The sequence below is a fragment of the Dermacentor albipictus genome, chromosome 8 (assembly GCF_038994185.2).
Source record: "Dermacentor albipictus isolate Rhodes 1998 colony chromosome 8, USDA_Dalb.pri_finalv2, whole genome shotgun sequence".
NCBI classification, from domain to species: Eukaryota; Metazoa; Arthropoda; class Arachnida; order Ixodida; family Ixodidae; genus Dermacentor; species Dermacentor albipictus.
Window position 1 is genome coordinate 52,242,102 of NC_091828.1, and position 25,052 is coordinate 52,267,153.

Genomic DNA, 25,052 nt, shown 5'->3' on the forward strand with positions numbered 1-25,052 from the left:
TGAAATACCGAGAACAGACACTCAATACTCAACACATGCATTTATTTGGTGCTTTGATGAAACAGACAATGGAAAGTGCTGGCTGCACTGTTTTTATCATGGAAAAAAATATGAATCATTCAATTGCTCTTAAAATGTGCCAATCTATCAAATGTGGTGCGAGTAGAATCAGAAAAGACTCTTCAGGATGAACCATGTATACAAGAACCTAGAGGCAATAAATACATGAATAGGTCTAACAAAACAAGTTCATATGTACAAAAAAACAATGGTGAAAAAAAATACAGAACTTAGGAAGTAGATTATTCAGACATCTGTAATGTAATAAGCATTACAATGAACATGCATATTTTGTAGGGGCATGCAAACAGCAATTTTTGGGATCGAAACAAATATTAAATACTTTTCAAATAATGAAAAGTCACAACATAGCAAAGCAAATTGCTAATTTTACTGTCTTCATAATATCGAGTTTTAATTGTATCTTAAATATTTTCTCAGTTGTAACAGCTTTGTGTTGGTCAGTTTTCATTTCTTTTGCTCCATGTTCTATGACATACTCAAAAAAGATTTAGAGAAAAGATTGTGACCCCGAAAAAGTGTTTCTTTCAGGGACCATTTAAGAGCACATGGAAACACTTTTGCTAACTGATGCAGCAAAACATTATGCAACATGCAACACATCCGTAATTTTTAATAGTCACTCTAGTTCAATGTGGTTCTTGACCTACCCTACACTAGTGTGGTGATGTGCTCTCTTATGTGTGCTCAAGTGATGAGACCGCATAAAGGACCTGGAGCAGACGGGGCAACTGTATGGCCGGTCACCTGTATGAACACGCTGGTGTACATTCAGGGCATTCTTCAATGAAAACCTCCGAGGGCACGAAGGGCAATGAAATGGCTTCTTGGTTATGTGGGTGTGCAGGTGGGCTTTCAGGCCGCTCTTCTGTGAGAAGCTCCGAGTGCATGAAGGGCAGTTAAATGGCTTCTTGCCTGTGGGCTTCCAGGTGGGCCTTTTGTGAGAAGCTCTGAGAGCATGAAGGGCAGTCAAATGGCTTCTCGCCTGTGTGAGTCCGCAGGTGGATTTTCACGTCTTCTTTTCGTGAGAAGCCCCGAGAGCATGAAGGGCACTGATATGGCTTCTCGCCTGTGTGGCTGCACAGGCGGGCTTTGAGGCCGCTCTTCTGTGAGAAGCTCCGAGTGCATGAAGGGCAGTTAAATGGCTTCTTGCCTGTGGGTGCGCAGGTGGGCTCCCAGGTGGGCCTTTTGTGAGAAGCTCCGAGAGCACGAAGGGCAGTCAAATGGCTTCTCGCCTGTGTGAGTCCGCAGGTGGATTTTCACGTCATCTTTTCGTGAGAAGCCCCGAGAGCATGATGGGCACTGATATGGCTTCTCGCCTGTGTGGCTGCACAGGTGGGCTTTGAGGCCGCTCTTCTGTGAGAAGCTCCGAGTGCATGAAGGGCAGTGAAATGGCTTCTCGCCTGTGTGGGTGCGCAGGTGGACTTTCAGGTGGGCCTTTTGTGAGAAGCTCCAAGAGCATGAAGGGCAGTCAAATGGCTTCTCACCTGTATGAGTCCGCAGGTGGATTTTCATGTCATTTTTTCGTGAGAAGCCCCGAGAGCATGAAGGGCACTGATATGGCTTCTCGCCTGTGTGGGTGCGCAGGTGGCATTTCAGGTCGCTCTTCTGTGAGAAGCTTCGAGTGCATGAAGGGCAGTGAAATGGCTTCTCGCTTGTGTGGGTGCGCAGGTGGGCTTTCAGGTAGGCCTTTAGTGAGAAGCTCTGAGAGCATGAAGGGCAGTCAAATGGCTTCTCGTCTGTGTGGGTGCGCAGGTGGATTTTCACGTCTTTTTTTCGTGAGAAGCCCCGAGAGCATGAAGGGCACTGATATGGCTTCTCGCCTGTGTGGGTGTGCAGGTGGACTTTCAGACCGCTCTTCTCTGAGAAGCTCCGAGTGCATGAAGGGCACTCAAATGGCTTCTCGCCTGTGTGGGTGCGCAGGTGGGCTTTCAGGTGGGCCTTTTGTGAGAAGCTCCGAGTGCATGAAGGGCAGTCAAATGGCTTCTCGCCTGTGTGGGTGCGCAGGTGGGCATTCAGGCTGCCCCTTTGTGAGAAGCTCCGAGAGCATGAAGGGCAGTCAAATGGCTTCTCGCCTGTGTGGGTTCGCAGGTGGCCTTTCAGGTCGCTCTTCTGTGAGAAGCTCCGAGTGCATAAAGGGCAGTCAAATGGCTTCTCACCTGTGTGGATGCGCAGGTGGGCTTTCAGGCCGCTCCTCTGTGAGAAACTCTGAGAGCATGAAGGGCACTGATATGGCTTCTCGCCTGTGTGGGTGCGCAGGTGGGCTTTCAGGCCGCTCTTCCGTGAGAAGCTCTGAGTGCATGAAGGGCAGTCAAATGGCTTCTCGCCTGTGTGGGTGCGCAGGTGGGCTTTCAGGCTGCCCCTTTGTGAGAAGCTCCGAGAGCATGAAGGGCAGTCAAATGGCTTCTCGCCTGTGTGGGTGCGTAGGTGGGCTTTCAGGCTGCCTCTTTGTGAGAAGCTCTGAGAGCATAAAGGGCAGTCAAATGGCTTCTCGCCAGTATGGATGCTGGCATGTGCTTCCATAAGAAATAGTTTATCAGCCACATAGTCACATAGCTGACATCGGTGGAAGCATCCTTGCTTTAAGTTGTCACATTCGGCAGTTGATGGAGAAATTGAAGGCCTCGATGCTGCACAAGTAAAACAAAAATAAATAAAAGTTATGAAATGCCAAAAAGAAACACAAACGCTAAGTTTAATGACAAGCTTTTTTTATTAATTTGGGGAATCTTGAGGGCGATTTTATGTACAATGAAACAAGGAACTGCTAATGGTCCTTTTTAATTTACAAAATATTTCTGCATTTGAATGCCTCATGACCCCCTTTGTGACGTCCACCTATTAAAATTATGTTTCAGAAAGGCAAAAGACTCCAAAGTGAGAGAATGTGGAATGCTTGAAGACGTTTACAAATTTGTTGTACCTTAGGGAACAGTTTAAAAGTACTTTGACCCAGCTTGCTCTCCGATCCTTAATAAGCACTTACATAATAGCCAGGCCTGAGAGGGGCCCTTCAAAGCTGTGCTTGTGCGAAAAGCTCTGATAGCATAAGTGCCAATCAAGTGGCTTCTCCTCCATGTGGTCAATTAGGAGAGTGTGTTCTTTGGCTCTGACGTATGCCACCGCGTTTCCCGCCAGGGGCTCGTGCCCCGGAGTCCAGAGTGTGTATGCCTGAGAAGTATTTGCAGCTAGAAATGCATTTTGAAGCCGTAAAACAGACATTTGGAGCAGGTTTTCAAAGCAATTTCAAACTATACTAAACACAGTTTTTACAATGTGAAAGCAGTAAGTGGTCACTACGCAATCCAAACACTAAAAACAACCCACCCCCTTCATTGCAGTGCTCACTGTAGACCGACAAAGAGGTGTTGCCTAAGATGTGCTTGAAAACCACTTCAGTGGCTTAGAAAAGCATGGGAGCACTTAGACATGCCACCAGCAGACTTCAGAGAAGTTTTCAGAACATTCACCATGACCTTGCTGCTATACATGTATTCTTTAATATGGAGATATTTGTGAAACTCAACCATACTAATAATACAGCACACTCAAAATATAGGCACACCCTCCTTCTTTACCTCTCTACATGGAATTGGCTAATCTTTCTTTCTTTCTTTTTTTTGTGCTCCCACAAGGCCATTATTTCCACTCTATACAAGTTTTTAATAGTTCAAGTATGGGTAATTTTGTTAAAACAAATGCTGTCCAATGCAAATAATTGCTTGCATAGGTAGTTTATCTGCTCTGGCAGACAACTTTTCAGACAAACAGAGCTGGCAAACAAAAATGTTTTCTTGTTTATTTTACGATTTATGGCATATGTATATTAACATTAAATATTTGAGTAATCATGTTGAAAAAAACGACATTTTGTTTGATTCTTCAAGAACAGTTCCATTCCAAGATAATTATCAAATTTGACACTCATTAGGATAATTCTGGATTCATAGGCTGGAGCCTACCAAAAAAGGCACAACGATCCACACAAAGATCCCCACAATTGGCATCGCTTATTAAGGGGATAGGGCGTCTGATGGAGGGCAGTAGTGCAACTACCACAAGCTATGCCAGAGTTCTAGGCTGGCGTGCTACATAATCACCCATGTCACATGGAGAGTGTGTAAGTGTCGGCACTTTCACCGTTGAATGTTAAATTAGCGTACCAAGTAATCGACCAGAATTTTGAATTTCTTGCAAGAACATCCGAATGCGTGGGCATTTTGAAAACAACAACATTAGTGGGGAAAATAATTTAACTGCTTTAACAGCACCAGCAGTATGAAAAATTTAATTTTGCCCTGTGCTGTGCTCAACTCATATGCTGCACGACTGAAATTCTGCAATGGTGGACACCAAGGAGGCACTTCACTTTTGATTTTATTGTAGCTCGTCGCGCACCATTGCATACCATCTTAAAATGTAGGTATATGTTCCCAAGCGTGGACTCTGCAATGCTGTCCGATTAGGCTTTGATGCCCGAGTTCAGCTTCGTGAAATCATTCACAGTAGTTGCCAACATGTCGTCCACGGACCCATCTCAGCCTCTGGCCAAAAGACTACTGCGTAATCTCAAAACCAATCATCGAGGTGCTTTACTGGTTTGAACAAACTAGAGGCCACCTATCTGTCACAACCTTCTGCCCAGCCACCACCACCTTGGCTGACAGTGAATTTTAGAGCCCAGCTCTGAGGCGCCTGCTCCTGCGGCAAGTGTCGGCGTCAGCGTCCTACCTCGTAACTGAGCGAACGAGCACAGTGAAAGATGAGAGCGAATGCAGAGCGCAGGAGATGAAAAAAGCAGCGAGAGCAAAGAGAGCACGAGGAGGAAAGCAGAGGAGGAGGGTATGGCAAAATCGTGAGAAGAAAAGCGCAGTGCCGTGCATGACGGGCTTTGCAGCGACAATGGCCAAGAGAGAGCACCAAATTAGTATGCGTCGCCCGTATAGAAACAAAGCACTGCATGAGCAGAGATTTTCTGCGATAGCTGCTATCAGTCATGCCCAAGCATCGTACATGCGCTTCCTCTTGTGGTCACTCGGTTAGCGAGGCAGTCGCACCACACCCAGCTCCATTTGCAATGTTCCACACTAACATATTGCCAATACACGGTGAAATGAGAACACGTGCACAGCTGTACTCGAATCCGGCACCAGGGAGTATCGCAATCGTCGGAGAATTTTCTTCTTATGGCCATGCAATACAAGGAGCTTAAACTTAGGCTTATCAGCAGCGCTTTGTTAGTATCAATACCACGGCAAAAGTTGCTGTTTGGTGCAGAGTCGACCAATATCTTAGTACCCGCCTTACGTCATTTTTAAAGCGGTGCAATTGCCTCGCCAACATAAAAGAGGGATAGGGGACAAATTAAATAGTGTAAAAAATTCAGACGATTACGATACCACGTAATGCGAAATTTGAGTGCAGCTCTACAGGTGTTTTCATATCGTGATTTATTGGCTGGCACGGACAATCTGTCTCGTGCGGCGCTTTGAGAACAGAGTGAACCGCCGCAAAACAAGTAACACTCAAGCACAACGATAGCGACGAGCAGAGCCAGCGCTCATCAAAAATCTGATCCGCAGGTGAAGTGCATCAGCTCTTATATACATGGCTCATTGATGGTTCAAGAATAATTGCTACTGCCTGTGCAGCTTCCAGAAAGTACTACACAATTCGCGTCATGCATAAGATCAGATTACAAAAAGTTTTGGTGACAATAGCTTATGCATAGAATTATCGATAACATTCGACAAACTTCCAATACATGCAGGCGCATCGTGCATAAACAGCTAACATTTAACATTTCTTGCGGATGAAAAGCAGTGACCGTAATATAAAGAAGTGTTCTGTGCCATCTCGTAGCGATCGTCACAGAACACGTCACACACGCTATCACGGTGCACAGCACCAGGTGGAACACCTTTCTCTTTCTTCCTTCGCTCTTGTGCTCATTTGCTTGGTTACGCTGCAACCGCCACTGGCTGCAAGAACGGGCCAATAAGAGCTGCGCTCTAAAATTATTCATGATCACCAAGCCTGCGACATTGTGCGCATTGTTGCAAATATTGAAGAAGGCACTACACAGTGTTCAAAACTGTTATTACCCTTTTACACTGGTCATACGAGAGGAGCGCGTGGCCTTGCTCCGCGCCAGCATGATCACTCGTTGCTGCCTGAAAAGCAATGCTGTCCTATTGCTTAAGCACCCTGCACTTGGTGGGGTGGAAGGCATTCAAAATAGACAACAGTCCAAGGATGAAACAGTGGCATGATCCAGGCTCAATAGGGGAGGCCTGACTCGATCCATGGCGAAGTAAATGCAGCTGCTGGTGTTCGCCACGCTGCTTTCAATGGTGTGGATAAACGATGCTTGGGGACCAAGTTCTGCTTTGAAAAACACAACGAACACGTTCGGTGAGTGGTAGACGCAGATTTCTCGTACTTTGCTGAAATGTAACAAGATGTAGCAGGGTTCAGCGCAATCGGTGGAACGGTAGCATCACTGCGTGTATAGCCAAGCTCAGTAGCTTTGAAGCTTCTTTTTTTGGAAACCATTTGTTTTGGCATCAGCAAACCTACAATTTCCTGATTGACACTTTTCATTTAATCATAATATTGGAGAATTTCTTTAACTAATCAAGACTAATTATCTAATCAGGCAGAATGAAAAGCATAATTTGAGTATCTCCAAGCGACGGCAAACAACATTACCTTTGTTCTGTCCACCTGCATGGCATCTGCATATTTTTAAACTCTGGCTAAACTTAGCTGGGACACCCTGTATATGGTTGTTTTCTTTTTGTCCTGTAGTCATGTTCTACGTGTCCATAAACGTAATCTAGTATTCAACCAAATATGTCGTCTTGGTAAAGGAGTTTATTTACAATCAAACGCAGTATATTGCACCCAATAACTGTTCATCTACTTATTCATTAGTTCCATCTGAAGTGCCATAAGGATCCGTCTTGAGGCTCTTGCTATACTGAATTTACATAAATGATCTTCCTAACTGTGCAAGCAGACGACTGTGTAATATACCACAAGATTACTAGCCAGGGCGTCTACCAAGCTGACATTTCCAAACTCCCCGAGTTTTCCAGGTTTTCCCTGAGCACTTTTGCTAAATTCCCTGAATGAGCCAGAACTTTGTTTTATGTTAAGACAGGCTGACACCATGTTGCCCGATGCTGTCACTCTCTAGTAAGCATGTTGAAACAAAAAAATGACTTAATCCAGTTTGAATAGTAAGGAGTAATATCTATTTTATTTAAAAAGAAAACGTAAAATGCGCAGCGAAAGAAATGGTAAAACCTATTCCAAATTGAGTCGAACATTTTCAAATACGAATGAAAAGGAGATGCATACGTAAGTAAATATTTTTCAATATGAGCTATTTCTATCAACTGATAGCAAGCTCATCAGTATGAGGCTTGAACTTTGTCACAACTAAGATTCTCTCTCAGCAGCCGGCAAGTCAACCTCAACTATCCTGACATACTCTCAGCCCGTACACGACATCTCAGTGTTAGTTTTCACTGCTTTAAAGAGTTCATTTTGGTTTGGATGAGAGCCACCTGTATCTCGGCGTCAGCCAATACTTCGTTTTTGAGCTCAAGCTCCCTCAAAAAAGCGGCGGCATGCTTCCTTTCCTGTAAATTCCTCATTGCGTCGGTCCTTTCTGTTCTCATCCTCCTTCTGCCACGCTTTCATCAAATGGATAATTTGAAGCATCCTCTTGGTCAGTTGTACAGTCAACGTCCAATTTTTGTGCTCCCTAGAGGCTGCAAAAACATCAGAAAAATCGGGCAGTCCGAAAACAATGAATGCATGACTTTAACTGCTCTTAAGGGCTAAAATTGTCACAGGCACATCCTAAAAAGCTTATAAGGCCTTCCAGTACACTTATTAGGCATATCAGTGCTCGTACTGTGACTGGAGATGGGGGAGCACGCGTGTATAATTAAGGAATACATACTGTGTCCCGGACAATTGCCCCTTCCCACGTTTGTTAAAGGGCCCCTGAAACGGTTCGGACAAATTTTGTAGGCGCGTAGGGTACAGCTTAAGTAGAACATTCGCACCACAATTTAAGTGAAGCGTTACGTATTAATGGAGCTGCAAGCGATTAGAAGTTACCCTCCTCCCTAGCTATGCTTTTCCTCCTCAACTCGGTCACCGAGCAAGCGGCGCTAAGCTCCGCCTTCACTGGTTTAGCGTCACGATGCGACGTCACATCGCTCACTACCGGTTGTTTAGGAGCACGCCCCCTCCCGCGCGAGACCTCTCCGCTAGCCGCTTGGCCGTCGACCGAGAGCTATCGAAGCAGCGTGCGTTGCCAGCATTCTGTCGTAGCGCCGAACGTGTCCGGTACTCCGCTAAAAACAGGCAAGCTGGTCATTTCGGCAAATGCCTGGAGGCATAAACTCAAGCTGATGAAGGAACTTTAGCGTAGACGTACGTAAGCAGCCTGATCTGTCTGCACGGTCCAGACACTTGCTGGCGCAGCGCTTAACCAGTCAAACAAAGCGCTAATATTGCTCTAACCAAGTGTAAAGCATTTTAAACATTTATAAATCAACGTGTTGATGATTACACTCCTGTGAAAAATACACACCACCAGCAAAGAATACACTTCGTTGCTGCTACTGTGTATGGTTGAGCTCTGTGCCACCAGGTGGCTGCACCGTGCAGACGGTTCACATTTGCCCTTCTGCTCATCTCATGGCTCATCCCAGCACAGTCAAGCGGCCAAACCCTGTCCCCTTGCGCTTGCGCTAATACTGGACTCGCGGTTTTCAGGTCGCTAGGTTTGCAGTCCACAAGGCAACAAAGTCGAATCATAGTGCTCGCGAAAAGGCTGAGACCGACTCTGACCGCGGAGCTCTCGTCAAAATGGAGTACGTTGTAACACAAGCAGACGACACTTGCTGTGTGCCGGAAGTGCTGAAGTGTACTAAAAAAACTATTCTTGTGTATTCTTTTTAAGTTATTTTCTTTTTACAAAAACAAAGTAACTAACATTCCAACTATTACGAGCATCATTTGTTCACCATAAAGTTGGAAAAATTATCGACCACGCGCCCTGGTCAGCCAATCAGATAGCTTGCCCATGTGACGTAATATGGGTTATTTGCATCATATGGGTAGGGGCGGCTTAAAATTCCGCCGAGCAGTGCGCGGCGATCAGCAGCGATGTGTATTTTTAAAACCTTATAATAAATTACACGCTTTACGCAGAGCACTTAGATGCATCAATTAATGATCAGAAGAACCTACTCTAACGACTCCGTACGTTTGTAGAAAATCGCAGAATCGTTTCAGGGTCCCTTTAAGCTTCGCCGCCTAACACTGCTGTACTGAGGTGAAGCTAACTTTCGGAGACTGGCATTACGCGACGTGCTGACCGCTGCGAGCTTCTAAGCCAATGGCGAAGATTACAAACGTGGTGTTGGTGCCATTGCTGACAGCGGCGAATTCTTTCAATAAAAAACACGGCACCGCGCGGCAAGAAGCTTAACAGCAAACGTAGAAGCAGCTAGGCCTAGCGTTGCCGGGGTGGTGGCTACGGCTGTCGGCGGATCTGCGTGCGAAAGTGCCAGTTCGAGGCGGCGAGATAATCAAAATGGCAGCGGTGGCGGCTTTGATTATTGCCATTTCAGACCTGCAGTCAGGGCAATATACATTGACTATATGGAGTACGTGGTGGTGCCGCAAAGCCGTGCAAATTATCGGGCATGTCCGTCAAAACGTCTAGAAAATCGGTCGTTAACTACTCTGGCAATACATCGTGCCGATGACATGGCGCCAATGACGATTCGTTGCGATTCCTCTTTTACTGTAGCCAGCATTAACACGACTTTAGTTCCCTTTCAATAAAGTTACAGCAAATTTTCCCTGATAGAAGCACTAATTCCCCGAGTTTTCCATGAGTTTTTCCAGACTTCCAATTCCCTGAGAATTCCCGGTTTTCCCGGTTGGTAAACACCCTGCTAGCCCTAGTGATTCATATATAAAGGGCAAAGGAATCTCCACATGTGTCACTGGTGTACCAAATGGATAATAAAATGTTACAATGAGAAGTGTAAAACAATGTGCTTATCACCTACTGTGAAAAATGGGAATCAGTATAGATACAGACTGAATAAGATTTTGCTATCATCAGTTAACACCCAAAAATATCTTGACCTTCGCGTAACTAATGATCTGCCTGGGAATATGCATCATAACTGTTTCACTACAAATGCTAATCGCACAATAAAATATCTAGGTTGTAGTTTTTCCGCCTCTTCTGCAAAAACTGACACTCTACGAACCCCTAGTTTGCTCAAATCTGGAATATGTACACATCTACCATTTGCGATAAAAATTGAACATCACTCAAACTGGCGCTTAAGCGAGTGAAAATCTAGTGTTGGCTTTATTTTATCTAACAACTATTGTCGCCATTCCATTGTAACATGCATGAAAAAAGAAACTGAATCTGCCATATGTCATAATGTCGCAAATGTACCTGCCTTTTCCTATCCCACAAGGTTTATCACTGAAACCATGTGGTGAAGAAACAACAGACAACACAACCTTTCCTTGTTTTATTAAGATCTGACCAGACATAATACTGGTGTACCAGCTGCCAAAGCAGGTACCTGTTACATTGGGGTTTCAGTTTCAAGACCGAAACTTACTCGCCCTCAGGGGCCGCTGTGATAGCGACGCTGAGCCTATTTAAGGTGCTGCACTTTCAATAAACTGGCTCTCAGCCTCAGTCTCCGGCTGCGTCCGTGTCTCTCTTCAGGCCGCCGTCCCAGCGTGCCCAATGCATGGCGATCATGGCGGCTACACCGATGTAACATTGGCGACGAGAATCAACTTTCTGTGCGGGCTGCACATTGTCAACTGCTTCCACAATGCCCACAAGTATTGACGATTCTGCAATTCTGCTGCCGCGGATGCCGGAGCCAACGCTACTAGCGCTGCACCAGCGCACACGTTCTGTTGTCATTCGTGACATAACATTGGCGTCGAGGATAATCCACATACATTGCGCCTACATGTGAGTAACGCCTCCCAACATGCTTCTTCACCGCATCTTCTACTTCCGCTGCCCACCTTGCAAGCAGTAGTTCTGCACTTTCTGATTTTTGATGCGACTGTGACGTCATTTGCTTGACCTTCGACACTACTGCAGCGTCTGCAGCAGTCTACATGCCTCAAACCTGCCTCCTACTACTTCAGCTTGATTGCAGCAATTCCCCCCCCCCCCCTTCTTGTCATGTCCCGGGGTACCAGCTATTCCTTGGCTCAAATGGCAACATGTTTTGCAGGCATACGTCGACGACGACGCCCAGCCCGCAGGCCCTCCTCATCACATGGGGGTGGATGGCGTCAGTATTCACTACAACCTCATCGAGGCTGAGATGCAGGCCGGAGCCAACGAAGGGATAGGGGACTCCAAGGCAATTGACGTATATGAAGCGGCGCTTCAAGTGCTCAACAAGCACTTTCGTTAAGAAGAGAACGAATTTTGCAGTCGCATCTATTTCAAACGCAAAGTACAGAGTCCTGCGGAGCCAACTACAGATTCCTTTCAAGATGTTCAACGGCTCGCCAAATCGGGTAAGTTTGGCGCCGCTACCGTCCTCATGGTTCAAGACCAAGTCCTTTGCGGCTTGCAGTCGCATCAGTATCGCCGCCGCTTCATTGAACTTGGAGCGTTTGTTACCATCAAGAAAGCAATGGAAATTGCCCAGGAAGAGGAACGCACCGATACAACAATGCAGCAGCTCAGCGTTCTACAAGTAGACGGCGTTTCACAGTGTTGCCAAGGAGAGGTTGGGTGTTGGGCATGTGTTGCAAGACACCTTTGGCACAATCTTCCTGTTTGCCATGTATTATACTGTAAAACAAAATAAAGTTTTCTTGTTTGTAGTTGTAAAAAAATTGAGACAGCATCATCGTTTTTGTCGTTATTATGGCAAACATGCCAACATGTCAGGGCTTGACTTTAAAACAGCATTTGAAAATAATGTGATAAAATAGGTGGTATTGTACAGCAGGATTGTAGCCGTGCATTCTGTGAATAGAAAGTAAAACAGTGCAACCGTCAATTTTTCCTGTAAGTTTTCTTATGCAATGGCTACCCTGTTGATGGTGAACTTGAAGACCTTGTGATGGAATTTGTTTTGTGAGTGCCATGCGGAGGTTCAATTCATTGCAAAGGCAATTGAATTACTCACTAGTGTCTCGTTTAGCAAAGGAAAAAGGCTTGACATTTTGCATCAGAAAATGGATGAACATTGTAACAAGAGTGCTGGGGAAGAATAACTATCCGCTGGGACAAACTAGTGATATGGAATATGTCCCGTCAGCCACTGCAGTCTGCAAACACTGGACAAAATACCTGAAGCTGCTATCGATGGGAGAGCATCAAAACAAGTGTATGGCCAGCAGTCACCTAAAGATGCCTACAAGTCGACTGAAGTAATTCCTGGCATACACAACAGGTGCCCAGTACATGCTGCTCAATGCCTGATGACAGTGTTCTGAATGACAGTTCTGACAGTTCAATGCGGTTTTTGTCCCTCTCAGTCAATTATATTGCTATACCAAAATGAAGTATAGTTGTAGTTAGAGCATTTAAAATTTGTTGTTTCAATATTATTCACCTCAAACATAAGGGTCGACTCACATTCTTACACCTAGATTTAGGCCTCACTAAGAGGGTCACTGGGGTTAACGTTATCGTAAAACAATGTAAGGGCTACTACTACAGGCATCAGGGCAAGTGTGCTCTGGATTAAATATACCATCTGAGGTGCTTGAAAGTGTTCAGTAGAGCAGTATTTTTGCATTTTGCTCCAATCAGTATTCAGACAAGGATCACAAACTAGGTAATTTGTCCTCGGCAGCAGAATGTCACACACTTGAGCAAGTCGTACCAAGCTAAGCAGACTTGGCCATTGAACGCACTCGCACAATCAAGCAAAAGTAACAGAGGTGCCGGTCACTGCCTACCTGAGGTGGAGCTTAAATGATCCATAGTCTCCATAGTCTGCATGCTGCTCGACACGCTCCATGCTTTGAAGGAGCACCCAACAGACTTGTCAGCCAGAGGCAAGCTGAACTGCATGCCAACCTCGACCTGCCCAACGACCTTGGAAGGGACGAGGCATTCCGTTTCGGCAGCGATACCTTCAGCTAGGCTCATTGCATTTGTGAGGCCTGCAAAAAATAATTGGGATGATTGCAGTTCTGTGACAGCACTAAGAACAAGAGGTAAATACAACAATATAATAAGAACAGGGGCACTTTAAAATGCATAGCCCTGGAACATAAAATAAGCCGTTCGGTTCAGTTATTATGAATACTTGAAAGCAGGGCAACCTCATTTTTGTGGAAGGCTTATGATGGCAGAACGTATCTCAGACACTTTTCCATCTGATACATTTTAAAGCTATTGGTGTAGTCCAACTAATGACGTTGTAGTGACGGTGAACAACTGAAGTGGCACAACGCATTGGACAAACCTGTACCCAGCAAGACAAGTAACACTCAATACAATGATAGCAGCAAGCAGACTCACCGACTGTCGAAAGATAATCTCTGGATCAAGAAAATCAGCTTTCATACATGACTCGTTGAAGGTTCCACTGTAATCACTGGCGCTTTCATGGCTTCCAGAAAGTACTACACAATTCATGTCACACATACTATCTGCTTATACCAGGTTCAGTGACAAGAGACAACGGATAGAATCAGCGATAACACTAGATATCTGATACAGAAAGGTGTGTCTTAATCTGAGTGACAACACTGTAACAGAGATTGGCCCGTAAAAAATTTTCGTCAAAAACAAACTATTTACATGCATGTCAATACTGTCAAATTCATGAATGTTGCCCACTATGTCCTTATGAATCAGAAGCCCTATCCTATATTCCCACTTATCTTGAAAACCTCTGAAGCAGAGGACGTGGCCATTACTCAGCTCTGTATAAGCTTCCTGTTTTTGAAACCTCACTACAGCCAATGATATCTTGGGCAATGCCTCATAATACCTCAAAGAGCTAGCCTCACTTGAGAGGGCTCACGTGTTAAACGTTGCCAGGTTAAATTTCCAGTGGCGGCCTGTATAGATCCAGAGATTCTGAGCACCCAGTTCCACTTTACTGGTGTGACCGCTGCTTTGGTCAGGTGCTCCGCAGCCGCAGTGGGCTACTTGAAGACTTTCATGCCAACTTGGGTTACTGTGCATGTTCCGCATCGAAAGAAACTCTTTGACACCAACTTGGGTCACATGGTATGTGCCACTGGGTCCGTTTCATATTATTCATCATATAAAACACATAAGCAACAATTGTGCACCAATCATAAGACTGCGAATGACATTAAAGTAGCCAATCATCTCTAAAGAACGGATGCACCACCAATTTGCTTCATCTTAAACCCTTCAGTCTTTTTCTCCAAATGCGACCCCTCGGGGTCGAGTTTATTTTATTGTAGATTTAAAATTTTTAGAGTATCCTATTTTGCGAAAACTTACCGCAGCTTTCTTAGAGTGACAATAAAGTGACAAAAAAAATTTTCCGTAGGTAAAAATGCATTATTTATTCAGGAATAGAGACGGGCTTGCATATATACTTATAATTAAAAAGTAGATACACCAAAACATATATGTTCCAATTCAGCACTTGGGGAGTAGTCGGCATCGAAGGAATCACCACTCGACTCGCTTGCAGCAGGGCAACCAGTGCATGCACCAATATCGTAATCAAACCCTGCATATGAGCGCACACAAGAAACCCCAATGCTTGCTGGCCACTAGATATATTGAAGGGAAAACATCAAATGGCACAATATTCAAAATCATTATTCGGAAATTCAGATATTTACCCGACACTAGTATGTGTACTGATCCTTGACCTAGGAGCGCTTGCCAGCGCCCCTCAGAGGTATGAAGGAAGATTTGAGGGTTTGTTTCAGCCATAGGGGTTACAGTGCAGTGAAGTTATGACAGTATCAAAAAGGTCAATCTTACAACCAATCATTGCTATATCTGGACTGCTGTACAAAGAAAAAGACCTGCCAAACATACCTTTGTAGCTCAGAACACAAATGTGCCAGTTGTGCTAAATATAGACATTGTAGAAAGTAGGCTTTGAATAATATAATGTTTGTTTATAGCATGTCAGAAATAGTCAGAAATCCACCTGCTTCTGCACTAGTTTCATGTTTACCACTGCAGTCAGTATGAAATCCAGCAGCTGTGCATACACTGGTGACAATCTTTAAGAGTGTGCAAAATCAATGAGGGACTTCATTGATGACAGTGCATTTTGCGTGATCAAGGTCGACACCAAAGTTAGGCCATCATCAACCTCGTTGCCACTGCGGCTGCTGTCGTCACACAACGTCGCCGTTCGTAGCGACAATGATCGCCTTGTAGTAGATCTCTTTGCCAGACGAGGCAGCTCTATCTGCGCTCAGAAGCTCCTCCATTGAAGCATCACCTGTTTCACCATCAGTAGCAATATAGAGGCTAGAAACAGCGACGCACTTCCAGAGCTCAGTTGTGTCAGTGGCTTCCACCATGTTGGTATCACTACCATAGGGGTTTTGCTACGGTGAAGAAAACTCACCTTTTTTGAAACAAACAAGAAGATGGGGATTAACCGAGGGGCCCGATTTCTATTTGTCATATCATGAGAAGCCAACACACTGACACCAAGGTCAACATAGGGAAAATTACTTGTGCTTAATAAATGAAATAAAGAAACGATAAATTAATGGAAATTAAAGTGGATAAAAAAGAACTTGCAGGAAGTGGGCAACGATCCCACAACCTTCGTTCACATCAGATACCGTTGACTTAGAAGCCTTGGCCATAGCCTACTCTATACTTGGGAGTGCCTGCTCAAAGGTAGGGGAAGCGCCGTAGGTTGGCAACGTTGCTCTGCCGGCTTTTTCCGCGCGGTATTGCCACCAGCCCTGGGCAACAGTAGCCAGGCGGCTAGGCTGGCCAGCCAGTTCAACCCTTGTTTGATCGACACTAGCTATGCTCCCGGTTCTGCGCTTCAAGCTCGCATGTGTTTTGCCCCATCATGGCCTACTGTTTTGTGCCGAAGTGTAAATCGGACTTGAAACAAAAAGTTCCGGGCATTTCTTTTCATGAAATCCCTTCTGATGAAAAGCTACAAGAAAGTTAGTTAAGGGTAACCGCAAGGAAGGACTGGTGCTTGAATACAACGTCACATTATTCGGTAGTTTGTAGCCAGCACTTCATCGCTACAGACTACAAAGAAGGATGCAAGACTTGCAAGCTGAAAAGGGGTGCTAATCCCACTGTCTTCGACGAACATCCGGAGTACATGCAGCCGGCTGCAAAGAAACCGCGGAGCAACTCTGCTGTGCGGAAACGGGAAGCTGCAGTATGTCGCAGTGCATCTGCCACCCCTGCCGTGTCTGCTGCCAATCAATTGACCACAGACAGCCTTGCCCAGAGTGGTAAAATGGACGAATTCACCACTCCAGCAGCAGGTATTTCTTCTCTAGATGCGTACACCGAAGTTGTCTGTGTTGACTCTCAGCACGAAATTGAGCTGGATGCGCCTGCCACGCTCATGACACAAAGGCACCAAAGTATCCAGGTTGATGTGCATAGTGCTATTTCGGTAGTAGAACGTCAGAGGTGGTAATGAAGAGAGCATGACCTAAAGGCCAAGACTGAGCGAATAAAGCAGACTGTTATAAACAGGCATTGCTACAGTCAAAATAAGACAGCTACTTGACTGCTTTTTCCAGTGTCGTGGAAGCAGTAAACGAAAAGCACTTGGGTGCTAGTGCACTTGGACCAAGTAATGAACTTCTCAATTTGGCCAACGTGGTCGGAGATAACAGTGCGTCATTCCATAGTGCTAAGGAACCTTTCAATGCAAGCCTACAAACACATCCAAAAAGAGGGAATCCTGAAGCTTCCAAGCCGAGCTACTTTGCAGAGATTTCTTGGAGTAACATCAGATGAAGTGGGATTTACATTGTTAGTCCAGCAGCAGCTTCAAACAGAGGTGGCAAACCTTACAAGCATACAGGCCAAAACTTGCTCTTTGGTAGTTGATGAAATGAGGATCAAACAGCGACTCTAATACAACAAACAGCAATACGCATTTGTTGGAGAGGTGGACAGTGGAAAGCGTCTGCCAACGACAAGCACTGCCAAACCACTGCTGGCCAATTCCCTGTTTTGTACTTTCTGAACTTTCAGTGCACATTCGAATACCTGTAGGGTATTTCTTAACCAAGAACTGCACTGGACGCCAGCTGTTTGTGCTAATGCAGTATGCAATTAGGTATGCAGGTCGAAGCAGCAGGCTTTGTCGTGGTGCTCATAGTAACTGACAATCACAAGATCAACTTTCTTGCCACGGAACTCCTGTGCAATGGAAACCTGACGCAATGCATTCAGCACCCTGAGAATCCGGCATGGAAGCTGTTTCTTGCATTTGACCATTGTCACTGGATCAAAAACATTAGGTCAGATTTCTAGCCGGCGACCTTGGAGAGAGGGGTGAGGTTTCGTCCACTCATCTGAAACAACTATACCGCATGCAGGAAGGAAACATAGTGAAGCCTGTAAGATTTCTCACGAAAAAGCACGTATATCCATCAAATATTGAGAAAAATGAACGCGTCTAGGGCAGTTCAAGTCTTCTCGCCACCGGTCACAGCAGCACTTAAGGTGCTGAAGGAGCAAGCAGGCCATACAGCTGACATACGTTTTGCAGGTGTGGGTCCCACAGTTCAGTTCATGGAAACTGTGCACGGCTGGTTCCTGTTGATGGACATCAGTAACTGTGTCCAGCACATTCACCAAAAGTTGCCAGACAGCAAACAGTACGAGACCGCTGACGACATCCGCCTGACCTGGCTCTTGACATCTTTTCTTGAATATCTTGAAGAGATGAAGAACAAGTGCACAGAAAAGCAGTTCCTGAGCAAGGAAACACACCATGCACTGGTAATGACCACCAAGTCGAATGTGGAATGTGTGAAGTACCTGCTGTAAACTTCCAAATTCAAGTTCGCTCTGACACGCAAGCTTTCATCAGACCCAATGTCCTTTCTTGGATGGCTACAAAGATCTGCTGGCAGCAATGACCAGACAAATGCCCAAGCTGTTCTTTCTGGGATTCAAAGGTGCTGAAGACTGGTAATATTTCAGTTTCTAAACGCAGTTATGTAGTTGACATCAGAAGTCATGCATCAGGGGCACTGCATAACGCTGGTAAATCAAGACACGAACACTCAGGCCACTTTCCAGCAGAAGCAATAAGGCTGCTTGAAGATCGGCTGAAAAAACCAGCCAGCCTTCTTCCAACGGTAGATATGGCAGCCATCTCGATGGTAGGAGGCTACCTGGCTTGTGCCGTTCAAGAACAGATTGACTGCAGCAGCTGTATTTCGCTTGTGTCAAAGCCATCTTCTGCTTCACCAAGCGACAGTCTGATCTGACATCAGGACAAAGGAGGGCTCCTGAACCCTTCACATTAACTTGTACACGTGCTGCATGCCTTGAAAATGTATGTTGAGGTGATCCTGAGCAAGAGAAGAAACCTTGCAAAGCCACTGCAAGAAGCCGTCGAGAATGCTGTATCCATACTGGCAGACAGTGGAGTTTTGACGTGTACTTGCCCTGAGCACCACCTGCAGCTCTTGAAGATTGTCTGCACGAAATATTTCAGGCTGATATTCACCAATTATGCATTGTCTGTAACAGACAAGAATGATATGGTGGAGACATTCTTCGTGAAGCCACTCTACCGGAAACAACTAAAGCTTTAAGTGAAGCCCGACATGGTAATAAAGTTTGATGTGCATCAGCATGTTTGCACTTCTTTCTTTTGGCACATTAACGCTGTGCTGTGCTCGTAGGCAGTAACTGAGCTGGAAAATGATTGCATGTTGAGCGCATATAAAATGACAGACCTGTATCAACAATTAAAGAGAGGCTCAGAAAGAATTGCAGAGAAACCTCGAAATAGAGGGACGATGCGCAGTTCAGTTGTTTTTGCGGCTTCCACTTCTAAAAAAATGAAGTGAGCCAGAAGCAATGCAATTAGCATGAATCGTGGTCAGTAAGTTGGGCAATTAGTGACAATTTTGCAATGAGAAAAGGTGCCTGTATTTACACAAAAGTTGCCGTGACATTAGATACTTGTTAAGTGCAACGACGTACTGCTGCTGCATGAAAAGATTTGAAAGAAAGTTTAAACTAATGAATATCATGAACAATCAATCAAAGAACCAGGCACAAGAAAACCTTACAAATGTAATGCACTTGTACCTCACAACAGAACAATATATATATATTTTCTTTTGCTTTATTAAGTGCATTGCAGCTAGTGCCTCAGCGGAATACGGTGCTATGCACAGCGACTTTGTCGTCTGCTCCGGATGGATGTTATGGGCATCCCCTTAGGAACGGGGTGGTGGGTTACGCCACCAAGCTCTTCCAGGGCTGCTGGCGCCACCCATTGGCAGATCCTTGAACTAGCCTCGACGTCGCTAAATAATGGCGCGCCGCATAATCGAGCAGGCACTGAAAGTATAGAGGAGGCTATGCCTCGGCGCTAAAGCATGGCTAAAGCACTGGATGGGGCGAGGCCGCCAAACCAAAAGCAAAGTCCTCCTCTTCCCCCTCTCCTGTTCTTCTTCGTGTGTACAAACGTGCCGTTACAACATGAACAAGGAAAGCAACGAACGTGGGTATAATGAGCTGATTCGTGAGCTCATCCGTGTTTACCTTTGAAGGTGCTCGTAAGCGGCCGCAGCAAGGAAGCGAGTTTGTTTACCTGCTCGCTCACTACGTGCATATAGCATGACGCAACTCCACAACTCACACGTAAGAGCTGCTAACAAACTTTAAAGTGCAGAAAATGCACTGTCACTATCTGAGAGCAGCATACGGAAAGTGCTGCCGCTTCAGCCGGAGTGGTCAGCACAAGCAGTGAAGAAGGGAAAGAAATGCAGGCATGTCGTGCATGACCACTGATGAGCACAATAGCACAGTCATCCCGTGACACCCACGTGAGAGACGCATAGCCTATAGGCAGGTTGCGAACGTAGTTCCCGCACCTACTAGGGCGCCCCTCGCGGCGGCGAGTGCGGAACCGGCAGGATACGACTGGCCCGCTTACGTTCGGAAAGCCTGTCTGTGCACTGTTTCGCGCGTAGCTGTTGCCTTTTCTGAGCAATGCCGAAGTGCAACCCGAGCTGTTGCGTAGTGGGCTGCAACAGCACGTACACCAACTCACGAGGAACAAAGTTTTACAGGTTTTCAAGCCGACCGTATGAAGCAGAATGGCGTCAACACTGGATAGCGCTCGTCCGACGGCATAAGCTGTTTTATGTCCCGGCGTTATGCCAAGTGCGTTAACGCTGAATTCTTTGCTTTTACAGCAATTATGGCAGCAACGGGACACCTGCAGTGCGTACCAGGATATGCAGCAACAAAGTAGTTTGTTTGCCCACTGTACCGCAGTAAAGCTGTGGAACTCTTTCCCATTCCTCTCCCATTCAAACAGCGCTAGGGCTTGCTGAGAGATTTGAGGAGGGGTTGCAGCTGGCTAAGCTGGCGTACACCCTTCTGCACCCAGCATATCAACTAAGGAGCAGTTGAGATCACCAACATTTTTGAAGACGTGGTTTAATGAAACCTCCTTTGCACGCACTGAAAAATCGCAACATAAGAGCATCACACTTTCAGTAACTTGGGCAAAAATATTTTCCCAGCGTAGTCTAACACAACTGGTAAGTTCCTCACCTTTATTTGTGTTTGGGGAGAGCAACGTTAGAATACCTTGGGTAGGTCTTACGAGTCGTTCGTACGCGCCACGCTCCTGGAAGATATGTTTTGGATTCGCATTTGCCGTCCTGTATGTACAGGGAAACTACCGCGGCGTCCTTGTACTTCCCTGCGAAGCCAGCACGGCAATCGCAGCTCCCCGCTAGGATTTGTCTGCTGTCGCCGATCTTCAAGAATCAATGTCACCTATAATTTCATGTGTTCACACCGTAGATAACGAAGTAACTTACGCTGAGCTTCACGCATGTCGCTGGTGCATTATTTTTCGTTTGCGGAATAAACCTAGCAGTCACTTCCGATCAGTGCGAGTTCAACACTTCCCTTACGTCGTAGGCGTGCCCCACTTCAAATAGACGACTTCCTTTCTCTAAATTCTTTGCACGAAAAAAGCGATGAAGATCTTGTAATTCCCGAAACCCGGTTAAAATAATTATCGGCACGCTGTTTCGCGCCATCGCTACCGTTCGACAGGACGCCAACCACGCAGCGCGGGCTGCTGACGCCGTGAGCAATCCTACCACATTCGCACAACTATTCGTCAGATGGCGCTAGGGGTCGGAAAGACAGGGCGCCGCCTAGCACTTGCAACGTGCCCATAGTCATCTGATAAAGGTGGACCGATTCGACAGCATAAAAGACCCATGCGACAGCATTCGCAGCACTGACAGTTCAGTGCATATGCATGTGTTGGCGCGTATGGCACTTTTTTCACATCGCGACTAAACCCACGCTGGTTGCGCGTTGCCAACAGTGGCACTCTACTGTTTCAACTAGGGGCAGCGCATAGAAACTGCTGAAGTGCTCATACAAGGCACCTTGTGATCTCTGCGAGTGCAGCAACCGCTGCGCGCTAGCTGAAATTTCGGGACCGCGTTATACCGCACGAATTCGCAAACGCGGTTGCGCCTACAAAGAGCAAGTAACCGTGCTAAACTACGAGAAGTACTCTGACCTTTGTGCAAGGTATAATCGAAAAGACCCCAACGACGGCATAGAATAAAGAACCATCATTAGAGGAGGCGAACTGTACCTTTCGCAGTGGTACCAGAAGACATTCTGCTCCGTCTCGTAGTTTGTGTGAACTCTTGAGCCGTTGTTTGAGCGTGTAATGCCACAGAATATTGTAGCAAAGCTTTTACAATTACGGACGATCTCGATAAACGTAAACTGCGCCTGACGCTGGACCGTTAACGCCCGCGCTTACAAGCGGGGCGGCAGAAGTGAAAGACGGCTTCGAGTTCGTCTGCTTTGACTCCGTGTGACCGTATTGCCGCCTCTCTTGGGAAGGCATCGCGCCATGTTTACTTTCTTGGATGGATGGATGGTTGGATGGCGGCTATACCATTTGTACCGGGCCGTGGCTGGCGCCACCTAGCCTTTTGCTCCCCCTCCTATTTTACCATTATTCTTTTTTTTCTTTCTTTATATCCTATTTTCCTTAACCTAGTTCAATGCCTCTTTTACTAGATGCCAGCCGCGTTGCTCGCTTTCTCATTGCGGCGGTGGTTCCCTTAGTTGAAGTTAGTTCAGCATAAATTCCGTGAGGCGGCGCTCGTTGCCTTTTCAACTTCTGGCGGATGTGGCAGCGGCGGCTGAATGCATAGAGTTTCTCACTACATTACCTAGAGGGAAATCTGGCGCTGCTGCGCTGTGGTATGCATGGGAATGCCGGTATATTGTGGATGCGGATTGGCATCGTTCTCGTAGAGACAGGACACCTTGAAGACGCGCTTGGCAAGCACCGTTCCGTCTGTCACAATGATTCATTTTCTACTAGAACAGCACGTGAAAAGCTGTTTTAGCTTTATTATTACGTGAAAACATGTTTTGTTTAACTATGAGAACTTGTTATTGTGTACGACTACATGTTACGTAAAAATTATCAGTGGGCCGCTAAAGTTGGAGGACAGACGACAAGGTTCGTGCTCGCTTTGAAACAGTTGGTCGTCTGTTCTTGCTTTTCTTCGCTTGGTCATGCATCGTGGGTGAGTAAAGATGTAATATGCGTGAATGTAAACATTTTATGAAGATTTTACTTTGAGAACGTGTTATTTGCGTAGCCTTATCCACGTTTTAGACGAAGCCTTTTACAACACCAGCCAACACGAGCCTCGCAGACACATATCCCGTCATTCCCATGACGGCACGGTGCCCCCTTAAGAAACTCTCTTAGACGGTGGCGCCAGATTACCCTCTAGGTGTTATAGTGAGAAACTCTATGGCTGGATGCTCCGCCAACTAGCGTTATCCCGGGCCTCCGAGATGGCAACAGACGCCATGGTAATCTCAGAGGCCGCAACACGTGATGTAGGTTGCAGACATTCGCCACAAGCGGCGCTCGTTGCCTTTTCGCGGAGGAGAGAAAAGGGAGAGGGCCGGGAACCGAGTTTACGGACAACGCGGCTGGCATCTAGTAAAGGAGGCATTGCCTAGTTTTCACTCCTCCTCCCCCCAAAATAACTAACTAAAACAGTAGAGGAAACATTATCTCCCCGATTTATGGTATTATCTGTCCCTTGACTTCCTCCACCAATCCTCTAGCCTCCCCTTCGTTACTGCCAATCTTTTCTCGTCTATTTGCCCTTGTTCCTCGGGAAAACCTAATGCCCCTTCCATGGGCGTCTTGCGCTGGAGTTTGAGGTATAGTAGCGGCGCCTGGTGGCGGCGCGGGAAACGACATCTGGGTCGTACCAGCTTGTGTCGTATTGAGCCCTGGCTGTGGCGAAGCACGTTTCTAGGCCGAGTTTTGCGTCGATTCGCACTTTTTTCTGCCCTGTTGCGAGTGCGAAAAGGCTCGTCACTTCTCGCAGACCATGCCGACCACGCTGCGAGCTCGCCGCAGCCTATAGTTTAACGAAAACGGGCTCTCCGTGTGCCGTGGGACGCAATGCTGGGAGCAGACGGAATCGGTGGCGCCGATCCGGAGAGACCTAGCCCAGCCTCGAGAAGGCGTCACCGTCATTACTTCTGCGTCGTGGGCTGTCATGAACAAGAAGGCCTGAATCCCAACATCATATTCTGCCGTTTTCCTTCAAGGCCTCACGAAGTGGAGCGTCGGGCGCGCTGCATAGCTGCAGTTCGTCGCGCTGAGTAAGCGAATCTTCGCGCCATGCTGACTGCTTCGCCTGTCTTGAAGCTTGCTTGATTATCTGCATTCTAATGTTCGGTCTTTTGCACCTACAGTCCCGTCAGCAGACCGACATAGCAGCAGGCATGGCTGGTAATTCACGATTCGAGACCCGGCCACAGCGACAATTAACAATTCGATCGATGCGAAGTGGTGAAGCGACCAGGTGTGTGCAAATGAGCACAAATGGTCGGGCTCATTCGATGACAATTCACTACTTCACTACGAGCAGCACAGGTTAAGAGAGTTAAATGCACTCATCCTTGATCTCAAGCCAGCACGTTGAGGCAGCGCAGCAAGGCAGTATTGATTGCAGCACATCGATGTTCGAGCGCTGTCATTAAAACCTACATCAAGCGAGCGGCGTACGAGCTCGCGCCGCGATTCGCACGTACGTGCGAGCTCTTATGCATTGCATCAGTTATTACCAGTTACTAAAGAGGACAGATGGCCGCTACTAAAACGCAGGCATAACTACTTGTTTAGCGGCATGCAGTCAACAAAGATTGCAGGAGGCCCGCCGTTTCGCGGCATGTCCAAAGACCGCTGCCGTCGCGGCGCGTACGATCGTGCGCTCGAGCAGTTCGTACATCGCGGCGCGTACCGTCGTGCGCTCGAGCAGTTCCGTACACATGATGTCTGCTTATCGCCGCTGTGGATTTATTTATAGCAAGCATTTCCTCGCGTTTGTGCGCCTGAATCTAGCAACTAGCGTGCAAACCTTACCTGAAGTTCCACTTCGTACGCGACTCGCGTTTGACACGGTGCTAAAACTTCGCCGCCCAATTCTTGAACGGCGTACACGTATTCGGCACTGCATAATTTCTTGCCTTTACACAGCGTGCCACCCCTGAAAAAATCTTCGGCGCCCGATATTCGCTGCAGGCTGTGAAACAACACAACCGAAAGTGGCGGGTCCATAGTGTAAACGTGCTTTCCGAAGCAGACGACCGAGCTTGGTACGACCCATTTTAGCGCAGAGGGCGC

General features: G+C 46.5%; 1 protein-coding gene across 2 annotated transcripts; it reads right to left on the reverse strand.

The window, feature by feature from the left end:
* Nucleotides 1-963: 963 nt before the first annotated feature.
* LOC135896029 (zinc finger protein 84-like) lies at nucleotides 964-22,272 on the reverse strand. 2 transcript variants are annotated; one of them, XM_065424341.2, is made up of 3 exons: nucleotides 13,093-13,232; nucleotides 6,186-6,254; nucleotides 964-2,711 (listed from the first exon to the last, which is right to left on the reverse strand). In XM_065424341.2, the coding sequence occupies exon 3, from the start codon at nucleotides 2,602-2,604 to the stop codon at nucleotides 1,219-1,221; it is 1,386 nt and encodes a 461-aa protein (XP_065280413.1). In that variant the 5' UTR covers nucleotides 2,605-2,711; nucleotides 6,186-6,254; nucleotides 13,093-13,232; the 3' UTR covers nucleotides 964-1,218. The 2 variants fall into 2 exon arrangements, with proteins under 2 accessions (XP_065280413.1, XP_065280412.1); XM_065424340.2 differs by lacking the exon at nucleotides 6,186-6,254 and adding an exon at nucleotides 21,969-22,272 and having other exon boundaries at nucleotides 965-2,711; nucleotides 13,093-13,299.
* Between the last annotated feature and the right edge of the window lie 2,780 nt (nucleotides 22,273-25,052).